Source organism: Nematolebias whitei, chromosome 24, assembly GCF_014905685.2.
Source record: "Nematolebias whitei isolate Nwh7 chromosome 24, NemWhi1, whole genome shotgun sequence".
In the NCBI taxonomy this organism is placed as follows: Eukaryota; Metazoa; Chordata; class Actinopteri; order Cyprinodontiformes; family Rivulidae; genus Nematolebias; species Nematolebias whitei.
Window position 1 is genome coordinate 304,962 of NC_056521.1, and position 20,887 is coordinate 325,848.

Genomic DNA, 20,887 nt, shown 5'->3' on the forward strand with positions numbered 1-20,887 from the left:
ACTCGTCTTAAGCGCAGAGGTGACAGGACCTTCTCTGTAGCAGGACCAAGACTTTGGAACGAGTTACCTCTGCTTGTCAGACAGGCCCCCTCCCTCTCTGTTTTCAAGTCCTGTTTAAAAACTCACTACTATTCAGTATCTTTCAACACCAGATGATCTGTGTTTGATCCTGTATGCTCCACACTGGTTTGTCGTCATTATCTGCATCGTTTTTATGTCTATATTCTGATTTACCTCATTTTGTATTTTCTTTGTGTGTTACCTGTTGTTCTGTCTGTACAGCACTTTGGTTGGCCTTGTTGCTGTTTTAAGTGCTTTATAAATAAAGTGGTATGGTATGGTATGTTTTAAGGACGTGTTTTGAATTGACCTGAGGAAGACCCAGCAACCTCTTCGTGAACTCTACTGGAGAGAAAAAACAGGCAGCTTCCAAGGCAGCATTGTTCTTTTATTCAGTGTGAGAATAATAATGATAATCATGTTCCATTTGATGAGGACTGAAGTCCTCAAGGAGGTACGGCTTCCTGAGTGTGGCAGGAAGGCTTCACTCCTCATCCCGGAGGCTCTGGACCTCATTTGATAAATTACAGAGACGCTGCCTGAGTTTCCGTTGAGAGGACTCATACTGGCTCGTTAGCTTTTTGAATTTGTTTGTCATCACGTCCACACTGTGTTCAATCTGGTTTACTTTATTCTCTAGATCTTTGGCATCTATTGCAGCAACCAGTGACTCATCTATGAGGTTATCTTTCATCAGGATGGCCCTTCCCTTCTCCTCCAGAGCATATTTAGCATCAGGATACTCTATGAGGACTTCCATCAGGTCATCTTTGGAAAGAGCAAACAGGTCAGAGTAGCCAACGCTGCGGATGTTGGCTGTTCTTCGATTTCCTGCCTTGCTACCCTTGATTCCAAGGATGCTGATTTCTCCAAAGTAAGCCCCGTCACTGAGGACCACAAACTGTGTGATTCCGTCGTCGGCGACAACAGCTAGCTTTCCTTCTTTGATGATGTACATTTCCCTGCCAATGTCCCCTTTCTTGCAGATGTAGTCCCCAGGACTGAAAACCTGAGGCTGTAGTTTCAGGACCAACTCGATGAGCAAACCCGCCTCGCAGTCCTGAAAAATACGCACTTTACTTAAGGTTTCCAGGTGGACGTTAATGGCTATCTCTGCCTTCAGCTTGTCAGGCAGATTCTTCAGCACCTGCTTCTCATCACAAGTCTTCCCCTCTGTCCACAGATAGTCAAACCACTTCACCACCCTGGCCTCCAGGTCTTTGGTGACCTTCCTGAATTGCATGTACTGCTTGATGGAGTCTATCTTGGCCTGGAACTCAACACGTGCAGCATTCATGTTGGAAATCATGGCGCCAACATTGCCTACAATTGTTGCAAAGATCAGAACTCCAGTGAGGAAGTCGGCGACCACAAAGAAGTACTCGACGTCTCTGACCGGAGGTGGAGTCTCACCAATGGTTGTCAAGGTAAGCGTGGACCACCAAAAGCAGTAGATGTACTGTCTGGTCAGGGCAGCATTCACAGGATTTTTGATGTCTGGGTAAACCCAAGTGTCTGAGCCAAAGCCAAGCACCTTGGAGATGGCAAAGTACAGGCAGGCATTCCAGTGTATAATGATTATTATGTAAAGGACAAGATTAGCAATTCGGAAGATGTTTGGAAAATTGGTTCGAGTTTCAGTCCGATCGAAGAACTCAAAGAGCCGTGCTAGCCTAAAAAGACGGTTGAACCTCCACTCTGGGTTGTTGATTCCAACTTTTAAGAACACAATGTCAGTAGGAAGGATGGATAAGATGTCCAGTTTAAACTGACGTGTCTTCATGTACTTCTCTTTCAGAACCTTTGCATCCTTTACAAGCAGTCCTTGTTCGAGGAAACCTGCCAAGACATTAAAATGTAAGCTTTTAATTTAAAAGACAACTACAATTCTGACAGAACTGGGGCTTTGTTGTGTAAAAAGTAATAAAAAGTTATAATTAGCAAAATTTATAAATTCAAAGTCAAACTAAACAAATCAAATATTTCAATAGAGAATTGTACCATTATTAAAGAAAAAATATTTTAACTTTGACATTATTGATAGAAACACAACAGAAAGCTCTAATAGTCAGGGGTCTGGATCAGAAACATCTGAACTGCTGAGCAGTTAATGGTTTTTAACGTGCTAACGCTGTTAGTTTTCCTGACATTTTTAGGTCAGTTGCTCAGTAGCTGTGAACACGCAGACATTGGTCATGGGGGGCAGGACGTTGATCACTGTTGGCTATGGATGAGCATCGTCGCGCGTCTCAACCAATGAGAGCCTTTGTTTTGTAGGGCTGCTGCTGCGCAGCGCTCACATGAACCCTGTCAGAAGCTGAGCAGCAGGACAGAAACATGGAGAAAGGTACCGGACTTTACATGGGCATTATTATTTTAAATCTGCCCGACGGCAGGCTGGATAAGTGTTTATGTAATTATTTTCAGTTTATTCTGATGCATGCTCAATAATCCAGGTAGAAAAATCTAAAAAAGTTAAGTCTGATCTTCTGGACATTCAAAAAACCAAACCAAAACAAAAAAAATCCGAAAGACTTCTTCAGTCTGAGGTGCTGTATTCAACTCGGTCTTATAAATAGCACCTTCTCAGAGTGGATCAACAGTGGATCGTTAATGTGGAAAGCGTGGTCCTGCTGCTCAGAGTGGTGTCTGATTTTAATCTTAAACTGACCACCTCTACTGCATCATCAACAGGAATGCACGTAAAGAGTGATGTGACATCAAGAGAGACCATTGTTTCATCAGTCTCCATGATGACATCCCTCACCTTATCCACAAAGTCTCAAACCAAAGTCCATGGTGTTCAGAACACCATGGACTTTGGTTTGAGAGAGGAGTAAAGGAGGCCATCTTTGTGAAAAGAAATCGACCATCATTAAACAGGGGTGGAGCCTCCAGGTTCAACTGTCCCCCTCTTACAATGCTGTGATTGCTAGTATCACTCAGCCCTCTGTGAACAGTAAACAGCCATCAGGTGCTAATGATCCATTGTTAGGCTGATGGTCCTTCTTGAGCATGTGACCAGCTGGTTCTGGTTGTCAGCAGCAAACTGGTTGATCCACTCTGAGAATCAAAATCAGAATAAGCTTTATTATAATTGGACATTTCGGAACTTTTGGACCAACACAGACTTAAGGTAGATGTTATTAAGTTCTGCCTGTCCCCAAAACAACTGTGTGTTTATTTGAATTTGGCTCCCTTGGCTGGCCTTGAAGGCCATTTTATCTGAAGTCGCCTGGAGAAAATGTCATCTGACGCTTTGTCCCACCCCCTACCATCGAGGAATTTCCAACTGATAACCAGATGAAACCAGCTGAATAAACATTGTGTCATCATTTTAGGACTCTTGGATTCCCATAGGCGTTGTCCCTGGCCATTCCCCGACATCCCTCGAGAATGTTTACGGATCTCACTGGAGGACATTGACTGATTATTCCATCCTTATCAGAACTCTTACAGTGCCCTTGAGTGCATTCTTGAACACTGCGCACTGCTCTCGTCGTCTCCCCCCACCCCCTGCTGAATGTCTACGTCACTATGTGCTTTATGTGCGAGGTGTTTTTTAACATTAGTTTTTCTTCTCAGCCAAGAAGAAAAAGTTTAATAGGATTTCTTTTTGCCTCCAATTCCTACGTGTTCCAGTTTCACCACTTTCTGTCTGTCTAAACAGGTCTCACTTGTAAATGAGTCTTCGAGGATCAATGTGACTTATCTGTCTAAATAAAGGTTGAATGAAAAAAAAAGAGCTGAATACAGCACCTCAGACTGAAGAAGTCTTTCGGATGAAAGACGAAATGTTTCTACAATTTTTTTGTTTGCTTTTTTTGTTTTTTGAATATTCAGAGGACCTGACTTAACTTTTTTTAGATATTTTCAGTTTACATATCCAATACAAGTTTTATTAATTCAAGGCAGTCATATTTGTTCATAACTTTATTATTAGTAAGCCTAAGAGTTCCTGGATCCTGTTCCGGCAGGATCTGGCTCAAATTAAGCCCTGCCTCAGGTCCTCCAAACCCTCCAAGAACTGGTCTCCTCAGGTCCTGGACATTTACAGACTGTTGTTAAAAAGAGAGAAGATGCTTCACAGAAGAAAAATGGACCTGGAACAACTACTTTTAGATGTGTTGCTGCTGTCAAATTCAAAGTTACATTTTTCCCTAAAAGTTATACAATTTCTTAACTTCGACATTTGATATATTTACTTTGTTTCACTGTAATGTGTCTTAATGAGCGTTGTTAATAAGTTTATTGTTTATTTAATACCAGCTGTCTTTGAAATGGGGCTGTATGATAAACAAGACAAATTGGACAAAAAGCTCTTGCTTCCTTCACCTGTCCTGAATCGAACAAAGATGTCAGCATAGTAGATGAGATCTGAAGTGTAATCCAAAGCCATCCACAAGGTTAAGTTTGTATACTGCAGTTCATTAAAACAGGATCTACATGGAGAAAAAACAGGTTAGAAGACAAGAAAGGTGGTAAAGGTGGAATTTAAAATGAAATTGATGCAGACCTGGCCACCAGAAAATTCAAATTGTAAAACACGGAGATGGATGTTGTGCACAGCCAGAAGTAGTACAGATCTGTGGCCGGATCCATGATCCACACCTCCTTTCTGAACAAGGACACGGGTTTGAATGAAAGACTCAACAAAACAAGATACTGTTCCTGACTGTCGCCATCAGTAATGAAACAATACTGTTTATGGCCCAACATTGGTGACTGTCCAGACCTCTACATTGGAGAAACTAAACAGCCTCTTCACAGACGCATGGTTCAACACAGGAGAGCCACCTCCTCTGGACAAGACTCAGCTGTTCACCTCCACCTCACAGATAAGGGACACTCTTTTGAGGACCAGAATGTGCACATTTTGGACCGAGAACACAGATGGTTTGAGAGGGGGGTGAAGGAAGCAATTTATGTAAAAAGAGAAAAGCCGTCTCTTAACAGAGGAGGAGGCCTCAGATTTCCACTTTCAAAAACCTATAATGCAACTTTAAGACTGATTCCCAGCCGGTTTTTACACCTGATGGGAACAGAGGGGCCTCATCTGTGAATTAGAGGAACAAAGACCTTAATAAACCCCTACTGTTAAGATGTGAGGTGTGAATTGTCAATCTACATGTGTGTGTGTCTTATCGCAGCCTTATAACCTGAATCCCTGACTCCCTGTTCTTTGAATTGAGAAAGCTCCTCGGATGAGGAGCGAAATATGTCTTCTGTTACAAATAAAGTCCAGTTGTTTTTGTATTGAGCGGTTTTGAATTAGTCAAACATTGTTCCTCCTTGTCTTAACCAATGATTTATTTTCAGCTGCTGACATAAATAATATAAAGAATTCACTTTTGTTCTTTAAGTTAAACTACACAAAACACTAAAACCAGTCAAAACTTCATTGTTGTCTGCGGTTGTTTCAAGGAGGCAACAGAAAGGAAACTGCCAGAGGTTTTATGGTCAAAGGTTATAGATGTTTTTTTATTGTGCTTTATTATTGTGGCTGAGAAGTTTCTTCCCCTCTGCCCTGAGAACAAGAGGCTCGGTTGTCTCCCAAAACACCCTCTTATCTCGAGCTGAAGGACATGTATTTAATGCCCATGAACCATATGTTTGTGCAAACAATGCTATGTGAGGTGGCTGCAGTCGTTGAATGCTGCTGAACTGATGATGTATAAAAGTGAGCAGATAACGTGGCTCATGGCTCATTTCTGTGACTTGTCTTCATGTGTATATATTTATGTATGTTCATGTATGTAACATGTCCTGAAATCTGACCTTGCAACTAACATGCCAGATATAAATCTTCAGCTGCTGTAAATTGTGTTTATTCAATTCAATTCAATTCAAAAATACTTTATTAATCCCAGAGGGAAATTATTTGTTGTTGTAACTCATTATCCTCATTTCATTAAGAGATGTTATAGATGCTGATGCTGTAGACAGGAAGGATCTCTTGTAAAGGTCCATCCCACACTGGATCCCAAGAAACTGGCTGCAGATGCCGTCCGATCCGTCCACCCAGACTCAGCTGGCCTCTCGGTTCCCCTGGGCTGTAGGACCGCCTGAATGCCGGGCAGAACTCCTCCCAGAGCGATGGCCACTCCTCCCAGCAGTCTGCCGAGCTCCTCATAGCTGTGGACAGCCAACTGTTGGTGCTGAGGGACGATCCTGTCCTTCTGCTGTCATGAGCCGTGTTTCCTGCTAGTTCCAGGATCTCAGTGGTCAGACACTCGAGCAAAGCTGGCAGGTAGATGAGAATGCGTCCACAGAACATCCTTTCAACTCATTTGAGATTTGGGGCTGTAGTTGAGATACTATTTGAGCTTTTGAGATGTTAATCAGCTGCTGTTGGTTGTAGAAAACTGCCTTGTTGCCATGGTTACGCATCATAACAAATGTCCAAAACTAAAAAAGTTTCAGTAAAAATCCTTCCAGCTGCACAGCATCTGATACCAGAGGAAACAATCATCCAAAAAATGTGATTTACATCCAGAAAAGAGGAATTAAAGTTTCCAAAAGCAAATCTCAGATTGAAAGTCACAGAGCTGCTCTAACATGCAGCCACCTGGAGCGGCGCAATTCTAGAACTTTTCTTTTGAGTAAACATCAGAGAACAAGAATTTCTCCAACAGAAACCCAGACATCCCTCTCCCCATAGACACCCTCCAGTTCCTCCTGGAGGAACCAAAAGGTGTTTCCAGGCCACAGAGGAAATATAAACCTGCCTTTGGTTTCTAGGTCTGCCCCAGGGTCTCCTTTCAGCGGGATGTCCCTTGAAAACCTCCTAAGGGAGGCACCCAGGATGCATCTTCCTTTAGCTTTTTTTTTGGTCATGATCGAACTAGTTCTAGTTGTCGATTTGCGCCACTCAGGGGCATGATGGAGTAGCTCCGTTACATTCATTCTGAGTTATTGCTTTTGAAAACTAATTCCTCTTTTTTCCGGATGATTATTTCCTCTGGTATCGAATACTTTGCAGAAGGAAGGATTTTACTGAAACCTTTTTACTTTTGGGCATTTGTTAAGATGCGTAACCATGGCATCAAGGTGTTTTTTAACAAACAGCTGCTGATTAACATCTCAAAAGCTCAAATACCTCAACTACAGCCCCAAATGAGTTGAAAAGGAGGCTCCGTGGACGAATTCCTGTCAACCTGGCAGTTATTCTCGAGTACCTGACTGCCGAGATCCTGGAGCTGGTGAGAAACTCAGCTTGTGACAATGGGAGGACCAGGATCATCCTCCAGCACCTTCAGCTGTCTGTCCGTGGCAACGAGGAGCTCGGAAGACAGCTGGGAGGAGTGATCCTTGCTCAGGGAGGAATTCTGCCCAGCATTTGGACAGTCCTGCTGCCCAGGAGGACCGAGAGGTCCACCGGATCTGACAGTAAGCTGATCCAGGTCGACAGATCGATATCTGTGGCCAGATTCTTCAGATTCACTGCAGGAGATCCTTCCTGCCCACAGCTATCAGCATCTATAACAACTCTAGAATGAAACCAGGATGATGAGCTATGACAACACTTAATTTCCCTTTGGAATTAATAAAGTATTTTTGAACTGGAACTGGAATTGAATTGAACTCTCATGACCATAGTTGAAGGTTGAAACAGAGACGAGCAAGAGCTTTGTCCATTGGCTCATTGCTTTCTTCATCACAACCATCGGGACCAACACCCTCATTACTTGAGATGAGGCTCCAATCTGTTGCTCCGTCTCTTATCTATTTAAACCTTCAGCTCAAGACAAAAATTTAATCCTGATCTAGAGGGAACGTTCCACCCTGTTCCCATTGAGAACCATAGTCTTGGACTTAGAGGAGCTGACTCGCATTCCAGCCGTTTCACCCTCAGAGGCATACAGCCCCAGTGCATGCTGAAGGTCATGGTTCGAAGATGCCAGAATAACCACATCATCTGCAAAAAGAAGAGATGAGACCCTGAAGTTCAGAAACCGGACACCCTCCTCTCCTTGATGTTGAGATCCTGTCCATGAACACCACAAACTTGCCTGGAGACTAGATACAGCCCTGGCAGAGTCCAACCTGAATGGAGATAGAGCTCAACCTTATGCTGAGGATGTGTACATAACCCTTGTTTTGGTTTATCAATAACCAGACAACCTTTAAAGCAACCCAGGCACCCCATACTCCCACAATACACCACCACCACACACCCATACAGAATGCCTTGGGGAACTTGGTCATAAGATTTTTTGGGGTCTACAAAACACATGTAGCCCGGGGAGTGAAAGTCCCATGACTGCCTTAGCAACAGTGCAAGGGTGAAAATCTGGTCCACTATTCCATGAGCAGGACTAAAGCCACACTGCTCCTCTTGAATCTGAGGAGATTTGACAATCAGTCAAAGCCTCCCTTCTAACCCCCTGGAGTAAACTTTCCCAGGGAGAGCAAGAAGTGTGATTCCACGATAGCTGGAACACACTCTCTGGTCCTTTTTTCTTAATGAGTGGGGCGGCTGTGGCCGAGTGGTTAGAGCAATCGTCTTCCAATGCAAGAGTTGGGGGTTCGAATCCACCAGCAGTCACATGCTGAAGTGTCCCTGGGCAAGACACTGAACCCCTCATAGCCTCCGATGTGTGTCACATCAGTGTATGAATGTGATAAAGCACTGATTACTCTTTTTAGAATGATTTGTTCAATTAGCTTTCTAGAGATCTAGTAGAGAGCTGTATGAATGGGTAAATGAGGACACAAATTGTAGTATAAAGCACTTCGAGTGTCTTGATAAGAGAGAAAGGGCTATATAAGTATGGTCCATTTTACCATTTAATGGTAAATACCACCCCAGTCTGCCACTCTACAGGTGTCATCCCAGTCCTCCATTGGACATTGAAGAGACACCACTCTCTCAACTCTCATCAGTTCTACACCACACAAGTTAAAGGTCTGCCCATTGCTGGCACCCACCCCCACTCAGCCCAGTTTATGGGACCACCTTGTTCATGGTTCCAAGCGAACTGGCTCAAAGTGCCGATTTTGATATAAGCAGACAGCAGCTGTTGATTGGTCAGCGGAGCTACGTCACTGGATGACCTGCCCAGCAAAACTGCAAACTACATCTGAACCTCTACTTCCTCATCGTGTTGACGGACAGCGCCATATCCTGCTATCTCAGGATGGGAGACTGTGACGAAGTGAAGATTCAACACAATCTGCCGGCTTCCTTAGATAACTTTTACTAATTGGCTCTTATAATGCATCTGAATGTTTTTGTACAGTGCCCCGAGACGATTGTTGTTGTGACTTGCCACTACAGAAATTAATTGAATAGGATTGAATTGAACACAATGACCAGTTACAATACCACCCACTTTGCATTGACGATCCCGCCCACAGAGCGGGGAAACAAGTCACAGTGGCAAATCACCTACACCTGAGAAGAACCGATTAGACAAGAGCCGAGTGAAGTCGCATTTATCAATGGCAAAGCGGCTTAAGTCAAACTTGTTTCCAGTAAGTGTGTTATTATGCCAGTGCTGCCCTTTGTCACCAATTTGACAACCTTTCCACCTGAAAAGGGTACAGTTGGTAACTCTGGATCCAGAAATGATGGAGGAGTTCCAGTATGTCTCTGGATGAGTGGCAGTAGAACAGAGGGAGACTTTGATATTGGACTGAGGTGGCACCTGCAGTGAGGCTGTACCAGTTTGTGGAGGTGAAGCTCTTGTTTATTATTCATTCAGTCTCAGATACATTTGTTGCTTTCTGAAATTACAAGTTTGCTCAGTCACCTACCATTTATCTCTGTCAATTAAAGCGGCTAGTGTTGGACTTACGGCTCTTCTTTTTTGTCGTCCTTTTTTCCATCCTTCTTGTCATCTTTCTTATCATCCTTCTTGTCATCTTTCTTATCATCCTTCTTATCATCTTTCTTTTCATCTTTCTTTCTGAAACAGAGAAACAAAGGTAATTAAGGTAAAAATGGTTTATATTTTTTGACAGGACGTGGTTGACTTTCAAAGAAAATGTTACATTTTAATTGACATTTTGAAGTTTGCCTATCTGTTGTCACGGCTGTGTATTCAAAGACTTTTCAACTGCTACATCATCTGAGTCATAAATTGGTAAAAGTATGTCTATTTATCTTTTATTACACAAATTTGGTATTTTCTTTTGTCTCAAAATGTAAATAAATAAATAAATGTTAACCATCATTAGATCATTTTGGTTTATGTTATCCCTACTTGTTGGAAAAGCCCTCTTCTACAAATTTGAAATAGTCCACAACCCCCACTTGATAATCACAGTTGTAGCAGGTTTTGAGGCTTTGGATATATTTTTATTTAATAAGCAACGGGGCAGAAATGGCTCTTTTGATCATAAATTTACAGACCCTGGTCTAGACCTTAGAATTTGATTTAGCAGAAAAGCCAGGTGCTGAGAAGATGCTCTGGCATGTCAAGGTAATGGTAGATGACCTGCAAGCTGAATTATCATCAAACTTGAAGCAATGGCATCAGAGTGGGTTACAAAGGAAGTGGCGACGACTCTAAAAACGCTGGAAGAGAGTCGTTCAGCACTGTGGGGTTTGTCCTGATTTTGAGGGTGCGGTGAACGAGCATGGTGACCAGCTAACTAGCATGCAAGCTAATATGGTAAAGCTCTCTGTGGCGATGAAGGTTTTGAGTAAGACTTGGGGGTACTACATGAACTAATATTTGACTGGTGGATCTGTCAGGGGGCTTACAGGGTCCACAAAGTTTATGTCTGAGTCTTTTGGGAACTTCAGACTTGAGGAGAAACCCCGCCTGGACGGGGCCCACCGTGTGCTTTGCACTAAACTTTGTGATGGTGAGTCACCACGATTGATCATCATTAGGGTGACAGATTCAAAGCAGGAATATTATTCTACACCATGCTGGACAGGCTTCCGTTCTGCTCAATGGGTCAAGGGCACACCATTGACCAGACTTCACACCGACTGTGGCCAGAAGGAGGACAGTGTTCATCCAGGTGAAGAAGGAGCTTCATGACTGTCTTCTTCTTTCGGCTATTCCCTCTTCAGGGATCGCCACAGCAAGTCATCCTCCTCCACCTCACTCTGTCTTCTGCATCCTCTGTCCTCACTCCAACTACCTCCATGTCCTCTCTAACAGACATGTTTCCCTCCTCGTGGTCTTTGACTAACAGGAGCACAATTTTTGATGGCACCCTGTTTGTTAACAGCACCGGTGGTGGTCGTTGTTAACCCAGGCCTTGACCGATGCGGTATGGTGTCACTTTGCTGAACTCACATTATAGTTTTGGCAAAAGGGTTTTACTTCAGAAGCCCTTCCTGACACAACCCTCACCATTATACCTGGGCTTGGGACCAGAACCAGAGATACACTGGCTTGTGTTCCCTAGTGGCTGGTTTAAGGAGCTCCATGACTGTACTAGTGTTGCATCTGGCTCTGATACCTGACTACTCTACACATCTGGGCGGCTGTGGCTGAGTGGTTAGAACAGTCGTCCTCCAATGCAAGAGTTGGGGGTTCAAATCCACCAGCAGTCACATGCCAAGGTGTCCCTGGGCAAGACACTGAACCCCTCATAGCCTCTGATGTGTGTCCCATTGGTGTATGAATGTGATAAAGGTCTGATTAGTTTCATTAGAATGATTTGTTCAGTTGGCTTTGTAGAGATCTAGTATAGAGCTGTATGAATGGGTAAATGAGGCACAGATTGTTGTAAAGAGCTCTAAGTATCTTGATCAGATAGAAAGTGGCTGTATAAGTACAGTCCATTTACCATCAGCATGTTGAATGGCCAGACCAGTCCGAAGACAGACCTAGCCTTGTATTTTTGTTACTGATTATCTGCAGACTTGATGAACCCATAAAGGATCTTAGAACTGAAGAGCGATGTTTTAACGGTCTCTTGTTCTGGTATCTTACCCATCGTTGTTGTTGGAGTTATTCATGTTGTGCGAAGCCAGGGGCCACTGGCCATCCCTGTGGAAGAAACAAATATAAAAATGGTCCTTTTGTATTTTTTGGACAATAAGAATATAAATTAATTTCTAAAGGTAAACAGTTTTTATTGACTTACTTGTGTCATAAACCACAGATTAAATGAACCTTTTAGGAAATAACCATCTACAGCTGAACTAACATTTCAAGTCAACTTGATTCAAGATGGCCACCACATTCAGCTGACCTACGAAAACACAAAAATATCTTTAATTCCGCCCTGATGGAATTTCTTGGTAATTTAAAATTCAAAGAGATCCTTTTGGCTGGAGACCTCAACATTGATTGGTGTAAGTCGACCCCCCTCTGTGATAAATTCAAGGAATGTTGCCTGTCTCTCAATCTTACCCAACTGATCAACTCTCCCACTAGATTAAATAAAAACCGTCCTGAAAAATCTTCCATCTTAGACCTGTTTCTAACTAATATGCCTCACAAATTCCCTGGTACAGGTGTATTAGCTGATCTTTTGAGTGATCATTGTGTGACAGCGGCTTTGAGAGATATTAAACTTCCACCTTCTAAGCCCAGATTAATTCAAAAAAGGGATCTGAAACATTTCTGTGAACAGTCATTCCTCTGGGATCTGTCTCACTTTGACTGGCATCGTATTCTGTTAACTGATGACGTGAACTCTGCTTGGAACTATTTCTATAATAATTTCATTTATTTCCTGAACTTACATGCTCCTTTTCATCAGTTCAGAATAAAGGGACGAGACAGCCCCTGGTTTACTCCAGAGCTAGCTGACCTCCTGCACAGGAGAGATCATCTTTGGGCCGCAGCGAGAAAATCTGACTCAGACACTGATTGGTTGAGTTTTCGACAGATGAGGAATAAATGTACAACTTCTGTCAAAGCAGCAAAACGCAACTATTTCTTATCTCAGACCTCCAAAAATCTAAATGACCCTAACAGATTCTGGAAAACCATCAAATCTCTCTCAGGCAGCCCCCAATCATCTGACCTCCCATCACAACTTCTCGTTAACTCTGTTCCTGTGTCAAATAAGCACGAGATCCTGAACTGTTTCAACAAACATTTTGTTGCTTCTGGTTCTTTATTTGACACAGTTACTAATGGAAGATCAGCCACTTCACTTAATAACCAAACTTCTTCAAATCAAATCCCTCCTACAAGTCAATCCTCAGTTAATCACAGCTTCTCTTTTTCTCCATTCTCAGTCAGTGAGGTCAATAAACTGTTAAAAGATCTTGATCCTAAAAAATCTGCAGGTCCAGATGAACTTCCACCTTATTTCTTAAGGCTGGCTGCTCACATCATCACAGTCCCTGTGACCCACATCTTCAATCTCTCCATAAGACAAAACTCCATCCCAGACACTTGGAAAACAGCCTTTGTTCTTCCTTTGCTGAAGGGAGGTGACCCCCCCTCACTGAACAACTATCGACCAATCTCTAAACTCTGCATTTTAGCCAAGGTTCTAGAAAAACTGATAAACTCTCAAATCAAAAATGACCTGGACTCATTTAACATCTTACCTCCACATCAATCTGGTTTCAGGAAACAACACAGCACAACCACTGCTTCACTGAAGGTTCTTAATGACGTTGTTGAAGCACTGGATGCTAAAGATTATTGTGCTGCACTTTTCTTAGACCTGTCTAAAGATTCTGACACTGTGGATCAGAACATCTTGTGTCATAAACTCAGAAATCGGTTTCTCAGAACACACCATTGGTTGGTTCTCTAACTATCTCTCAGACCGGAGGCAATGTGTTCAACATAATGGTACTTCCTCCAGTTATTTAACAGTCAACAATGGTGTACCACAAGGCTCAGTCTTAGGACCCACCCTCTTTACAATCTACATACATATTGTAGGTAAAAACATCCCTAATGCATCCATACACTTCTATGCTGACGACACAGTTGTTTATTGTCGAGCTAAAACTGTTACTAAGACTTTCCAGCTTTTGAAATCTTCATTCAACTACATCCAGACTGATTTGTTTCACCTCAAACTTGTCTTAAATGCTGACAAAACCAAAGGGATGCTTTTTTCAAATAGGAAGTTGGTCCCAGCAGTTCTTACTCCGATTTTATCCTCAAATGGTGTCCCCATTGAGTTTGTTGATTCCTATAAATATTTGGGTATCTTGGTCGACTCACATCTCTCTTTTAAGCTCCATGTGGAAAACTTGGTAAAGAAACTGAAAGTTAAACTGGGTTTCTTTTTCAGAAACAGATCCTGTCTAACCCTGAATGCTAGAAAACACCTTGTATCTGTGACTTTCCTTCCCTCCATTGATTTTGGTGATATTATTTACATGAACACTCCTACAAGAACCCTGCAGATGTTGGATGCTGTAGATGTTGGATGCTGCAGATGTTGGATGCTGTCTATCATGGTGCACTAAGATTCATAACTGGCTGTGATTATCGTACCCACCACTGCACCCTGTATCCACTGGTTAACTGGACATCATTAACTTCACGCAGACTCTCCCACTGGTATATTTTCATCTTTAAATCACTTCCTGGTCTGCTGCCTTCATACATCTCCTCCTACATGTCTCTGTGTGAGTGCAGCTACAGCGTGCGCTCTCAGGACATCATTACCTGCAGTGTTCCCTCAGTGAGGACTGAACTAGACAAAAGGACCTTCTCCTACTCCGCTCCTGTTTCCTGGAATATCTTACAAAAAGCTTTGAATCTCTCGACCTTGACCTCTCTAAGTGTCTTTAAGAATCTGTTGGACTCCTGGCAGGGTCCAATGCAGACATGTTCCTGTTTTTAGTTTTATACATTTGTCTTGGAATCTAGCTGTTTTTTTGTTACCTTTTCCTTTTAGCCATCCTATTTGTAAAAAAAAAAAAACTGCAGTATGCCTTTTTATAACTGTTTATTGTTGTTGCTGTTGTCCATTGTTGTCATCTTTCTTTGTTGAAATCAGGTCTCTCTTGTAAATGAGTCCTCGAGGCTCAATGGGATTACCTGTATAAATAAAGGTTGAATTGAATGAACTCAGCCTGTTCTGGAGATATTGAGCTCAAGTTTGTTGTAGTTGCAGCTGAGAGACATCCTCAAGTTGACGATGAAGAATTTTTCAGTATTGTGTGCTGGTTTTAATCTTGTTGATTTTTTTGGTTTAGAACCAGGGCAGCACGGTGGTGCAGTTGGTAGAGCTGCTGCCTCTCATCGAGCAGGTTACCCTGGTTCAGATCCCAGTCCGGGGGCCTTTCTGGGTGGAGTTCTTTTTGTGCATGTGTCGGTTTTGTCCAGGCACTCCAGTTTCCTCCCACAGACCAAAAACATGTTGGACTGACTGGTAACTCTAAACTGAACCCTAGGTGAGAGAGAGAGAGTGAATGGTTGTCTTGGTTGTCTCTATGTGTCCCTGTGATGGACTGGAGACCTGTCCAGGGTGTCCCTGCTTCTCGCACAGCGACCCCCGTGACCCGAAAAGGAAGACACGGGTAAAGATAATGGATGGATGTTTCGACTCAACTGTCTGTCAGCAAAATATCCATTAAACCACTGGATGTGTTTGATTGAAATTTTCAGGAACTGTTAATTGGATGAGCACCTACAAAAATAAATACAATTTTGGAGTCAACCTGATTTAGGATGACTGCCATGGCCAGCTGTTGTTTTTCTTTTGGCTGCTCCCATCTCTAGGGATTGCTACGGTGAGCCAACTTAAAGATTTGGCAGTTGGTTTACAATACATGGACTTGAACCTGCAGCCTCAGGATGACTGTGGTGCACACCACTGAGCTACCATGGCCACCTGACCTCATAAAACACATAAATGGCTATAACGTAGTCAGTTTTACAAAAATGTATCTAACGTTTAGACTAATAGTAACTAACACATAATCCAAGTACTACTGATTGTGTGAGATGTTTGCCTAAAGTTCTGGAGTCAATCCTGTTTGTTAGTTCATGAACCACTGGATGGATTTGACTGTTTTAGAATTGCTGGACATCCACAACTGATTAAGTTTTGTTAACAACCACATTCAACATGGCTCTCACAACTAACTGACATTAGCCAGCACAAATATGGCTCAAACTCGGTCAGTTGTACAGACATGGAGCTAAAATTTGAGGTAATAGTAGCCGAGAGTCGTGGAGAACATATTCTGAGCAGAAACAGAGCAGTTCTTCTCGAGGTTTGTCCAAAATTGTTACAATCCTATCGTTTCTCAGCATGACTCTAATCTAAAACTCTGGTGGACATTAGGCGTTACATCTGTGCAAGTCTGAATTCATATTTACAGAACGCTGATGTGGTTTGGGTGTAGGACTCACCTGGTCCTGCTCCTCCTGATGACATCTGTTCTGGGTCTGCTCAGGCTGGACTCTCCTGGACCAACGCTGCTTCTCCAAAAGTGCATCATGAGTCTTTGGTAAAAGAAACATCAACACATGATGTATTTAAACTGTGACGATCTAAACGGCTCTAATTATGGTTTAAATCATATCTATCTGATAGACTACAGTTTGTAAATGTAAATAATAAATCTTCTTCATACACCAAAGTTAGTCATGGAGTTCCTCAGGGTTCAGTGTTTGGACCAATATTCTTTCCTTTATATATGCTTCCATAGGTAATATTATTAAACAGCATGGGATAAGTGTTCATAGTTATGCTGATGATACGCAGTTATATTTATCCATGAAACCCGATGAGTCCAATCAGTTACTTAAGTTATAATCATGTCTTAAAGATATAAAAACCTGGATGACCCTTAATTTTCTGCTTTTAAACTCAGGCAAGACAGAGGTTGTGGTTTTTGGACCTGAGCAACACATTTTGCAGTCTTTCGCCATCTCTGGATGGCATTAATTTGGCCTCCAGTTCTGAAGTTAAAATCTTGATCAGGATATGTCTTTTAACCCCGACATTAAAAATGTTACCAGAACCTCTTTCCTCCACCTGTGTAACATCACTAGGGTTAGGGTTAGATTTGATAGCAGAGATCATATTTCTCCAGTTTTAGCTTCTCTCCATTGGCTCCCTGTCAAATCCAGAATAGAATTCAAAATCTTACTTCTAACCTACAAAGCTCTCAACAACCTAGCTCCATCTTATATTACAGATCTTATTGTTCCATGTTTTCCTAACAGAGCACTTCTCTCTCAGACTGCAGGTTTACTTGTGGTTCCTAGAGTTTCCAGCAGCAGAATGGGAGGCAGATCTTTCAGTTCTCAGACTTTACGATTGTTTCTATTCACTGTCATGAAGGTTTGTCCCAAACTGAAAACCTGCTGTTTTAGTGTGTGGGAGGACACCGGAGTCCCCAGAGAAAACCCACATGTGCACAGAGAGATCATACAAACTCATCACAGAAAAGCCAGGAGGCTTTGGCAACCATTCATAAATCAACATGTTCGGCTCTTTCAAAATTATAGCTAGTATTTTACTGCGTTAATCTACACTTAGCTACTCTTTTAATGCTTTTAGCTATTGTCTGTTAACATTTAACTATATATTAACTATTAACAACTAGTAACTATTACTAGCCTTTTGCTGCTTTTCAATAGCATTCTGATAATTTTAGGTTTTAGCTGGTCTTTTTTTGCTACTTTTGGCTTCTAGCTAGCCTTTTAGCTAATTTTATTTTTAGCAAGCATTTAGCTATTTTTTGCTTTTAGCTAATCTTTTGTTACATTTAGCTAGCTGGTTAGTTAGCCTTTAGCTTTTAGCTAGTTTGTTGTTGTTGCTTTAGTTCTCCTTTTACTCAGTGTTTGTAGCTATAACGTTTAATAGCTTTTAGCTAGGGTTTTGTTGTTTTGAACTTTGAAAGTAATGTTATGCTACTTCTGGCTTTAGCTAGTGTTCTGCTCCTTTCAGTTTTTACCACAAAGTCATTCAGCACTCTGCATTTTTCACAGAAAGTCTTAATTTCTTGAATTTGATTTAAGTCTGACTTTTATGAACTTCTTTAGTGTGTCTGTTTGTTTTACAGAGGCCTGAGATATGAACATAATTCAGGAACAGATGAGTACTGTGGGTAAAACCAGTTTGTGTTTTAGCTCCTTATGTCATTTAGCTGCTTCTCCACACAGTTTACTGAAATCCTTTTCTCCCAGATTACATCAACTAAAATTAGACTTTCAGCTCAACGTGACTCGTTAAGCTCAAGCTGCTCTCTGTTTTGTTACAGCCGACTGAGGAGAGTGACTTTACCTGAATATGAGTGAACCAGATGATGATGATGAAGATGATTATGAAGTCACACCATTAAACAGCATCCAGATCAGGCGATCCCAGCATGATGCTTGTCCTCTGACAGAATAAGCTTCATCCTCTGCTGCAGGAGGAGCTGCTTGTCTTCATCCACCAACTCAGCAGGAGGAGGAGCAGGAGCAGGAGGAGGAGGAGCATTTGATGAAGGTTGTGTTAGCTAGTGTTAATTGAGTACAATCCTACCCTGTTTTGGTTTCAAGCTGTTTAAAATAAAAACTGTAAATCTGGATGACCTGACTGAAAAATGTTGGATTGTATAACTGGATTATTGAGCATGGACTTTGTTGTAAATCTGGAGGGTTTTTTTACTTGTCACCTGATGTCCCACAGGGCTCTGTACTTGGTCCACTTCTGTTCAGTAAGTTTATTATTAATTAGATCCCCCTCTGTGTGTGAATAACTGGACATATTTCAATGAATCTTTCAGGAAGTAATCAGTGACATCTACAAGTGATTGATTTGGAGACAATTCAAGATGGCTGCCACAGTCGACAGACATTAAAAATCAGAGTCAGAGTTTCTTTATTGTCATTCGCACCTCATGTGGTACATGTGGTGGAGCGAAATTATGTACACAGGGTCCCAGTTACATCCAGCAATAAAATGTATAAGAAAAACAGTAATAACATCTAAGATATGAACTAAGAAAAACAACTAAATATACACTAAAATACAAACTTAATGGAGTAGATTTTTACAGATTTTAAGTTAAAATTTGTTGAATTTGTTGTGGAGCTGAGACTGTTCCCCCAACTCATACTCTGAATGTGACTTCTTGTATGCTATTTTCTAGGTTTAATCTAAAAACTTGATCATTTTTTAATATAGGATTATCTTATTCCAAACCTTAGCTATGAAAGATGGAGAGGGATATCCATTCTTTCAAGAAAAGCTAATCCTTTAATTTTTACACCTGGTACAAACTACTGAAGAGGTTTCCTGATACATGCTCAATAATCCATATAGAAAAATCGAACAGGTCCTCTGGATGGATTCAAAGAATAAAAATTTACAATTAAATTAAAAATTAAAAACTTGTTGAAACGTTTTGTCTTTTATCCAAAAGACTTCTTCAGTGTGAGATCTTGTAACATCTCTGTCTAATAAACAGCCACTGTTTATATGACTCTTAAAGTCAAAGTTTCTTTGTCATTCGCACCACATGTGGTACATGAGGTGGAACGAAATTATGTACACGGGATCCCAGTTACATCCAACAAAAGTATAAATTGTAAAGAAAAACAGTAATAAGATCTAAGATATGAACTAAGAAAAATGTTACACTACACGCTAAGCACTAGTAGTACAAAAACAATATGCTGAACAGCAGCACTAACATGAGTCTGTGTGAGCAGATGAGTACGAATGAACGCAGCAGCATGAAATAATCAGCAGCATGAGATCAGCAGTCAAGTGGCATTACAGTGATTATTTCACAGTGATTTTTCTGGTTCGATATCCATGAGTCTAACAGCCTCAGGGTAGAAGCTGTTCCTCAGTCTAGTGGTTCTTAATGCTCCGCAATCTCCTGCCTGAGGGGAGCGGGGCAAAAAGTGTGCGTGCTGGGTGAGTGGGGTCCTTCATGATGCACCTCCTGCCTGTAGCTGGACTCATCATTGTTTGTGATGCATCCCACCACCGCTGTATCATCTGCAAACTTTACAATGTGACAGCCTGGATGGGTAGCTGCACAATCTTACGTGAGCAGAGTGCACAGGAGGGGGCTCAACACACATCCCTGAGGAGAGCCAGTGCTGAGGGTTATGGTGGAGGAGGAGAGGTTGTGGATCCTCACAGACTGCAGTCTGTTTAAGAAGTCCAGGACCCAGTTGCAAATGGAGGGGCTTAGTCCTAGTGTGAATAGTTTGTCCATCAGGGTTTTGGGGATCATGGTGTTGAAGGCGGATGTGAAGTCCACAAAGAGCATACGGACGTAGGAGTCCTTCTGCTCCAGGTGGGTGAGAGCAGTGTGGACCACAGAGGAGATGGTGTCCTCTGTTGATCGATTCTCGCGTTGTGTAAATGGTAAATGGACTGTACTTATTTAGCGCCTTTCTATCTTATCGAGACACTCAAAGCTCTTTACAATAATTTGTGTCCTCATTTACCCATTCATACAGCTCTATACTAGATCTCTACAAAGCTAATTGAACAAATCATTCTAAAGAGACTAATCAGAGCTTTATCACATTCATACACTGATGGGACACACATCAGAGGCAACGAGGAGTTCAGTGTCTTGCCCAGGGACACTTCAGCATGTGACTGAACAGACCCCCCAGCACCAGACTCACCTCACCACCGGATGAAGAGCATCTCAGCGTGACCTCAGCAGAAGTAAGGAGTACCTTCAGGAGCATTTATCCGCACAAGGTAACCGGCCCAGACAACATCCCCAGAAAACCAATAAAGTCCATGCTCAATAATCCAGGTATACAATTCAACAATTTTCAGTCAGGTCATCTGGACAGTTTCTTTTTTTGCTGAAACATTTCACCTTCCATCCAGAAGGCTTCATCAGTCAAGGAAACACACAACACAACTGATTCTTCCCCCAACACCTTACTCCAAACTGGAACAAACCAGTTATGTTGGTGCTAAGATGGTGTCTTTGGCACGCCCCCTCCTCCTC

General features: G+C 42.0%; 1 protein-coding gene across 1 annotated transcript; it reads right to left on the reverse strand.

The window, feature by feature from the left end:
• Positions 1-373: 373 nt before the first annotated feature.
• Positions 374-18,367, reverse strand: LOC119429162 (cyclic nucleotide-gated channel cone photoreceptor subunit alpha). The gene is made up of 7 exons (XM_037696840.1): positions 18,196-18,367; positions 16,314-16,406; positions 11,961-12,017; positions 9,861-9,971; positions 4,577-4,678; positions 4,396-4,502; positions 374-1,899 (listed from the first exon to the last, which is right to left on the reverse strand). The coding sequence occupies exons 2-7, from the start codon at positions 16,400-16,402 to the stop codon at positions 545-547; spliced, it is 1,821 nt and encodes a 606-aa protein (XP_037552768.1). The 5' UTR covers positions 16,403-16,406; positions 18,196-18,367; the 3' UTR covers positions 374-544.
• Positions 18,368-20,887: the final 2,520 nt, after the last annotated feature.

Coding starts and splice junctions, on each gene's coding strand:
- LOC119429162 (XM_037696840.1), bottom strand. CDS start 16,402: ATGATGCACTTTTGGAGAAGCAGCGTTGGTCCAGGAGAGTCCAGCCTG. Junction 9,972..11,960: donor AACTCCAACAACAACGATGG/GTAAGATACCAG, acceptor TCTCTGTTTCAG/AAAGAAAGATGAAAAGAAAG. Junction 4,679..9,860: donor GACGACAAAAAAGAAGAGCC/GTAAGTCCAACA, acceptor GTCCTTGTTCAG/AAAGGAGGTGTGGATCATGG.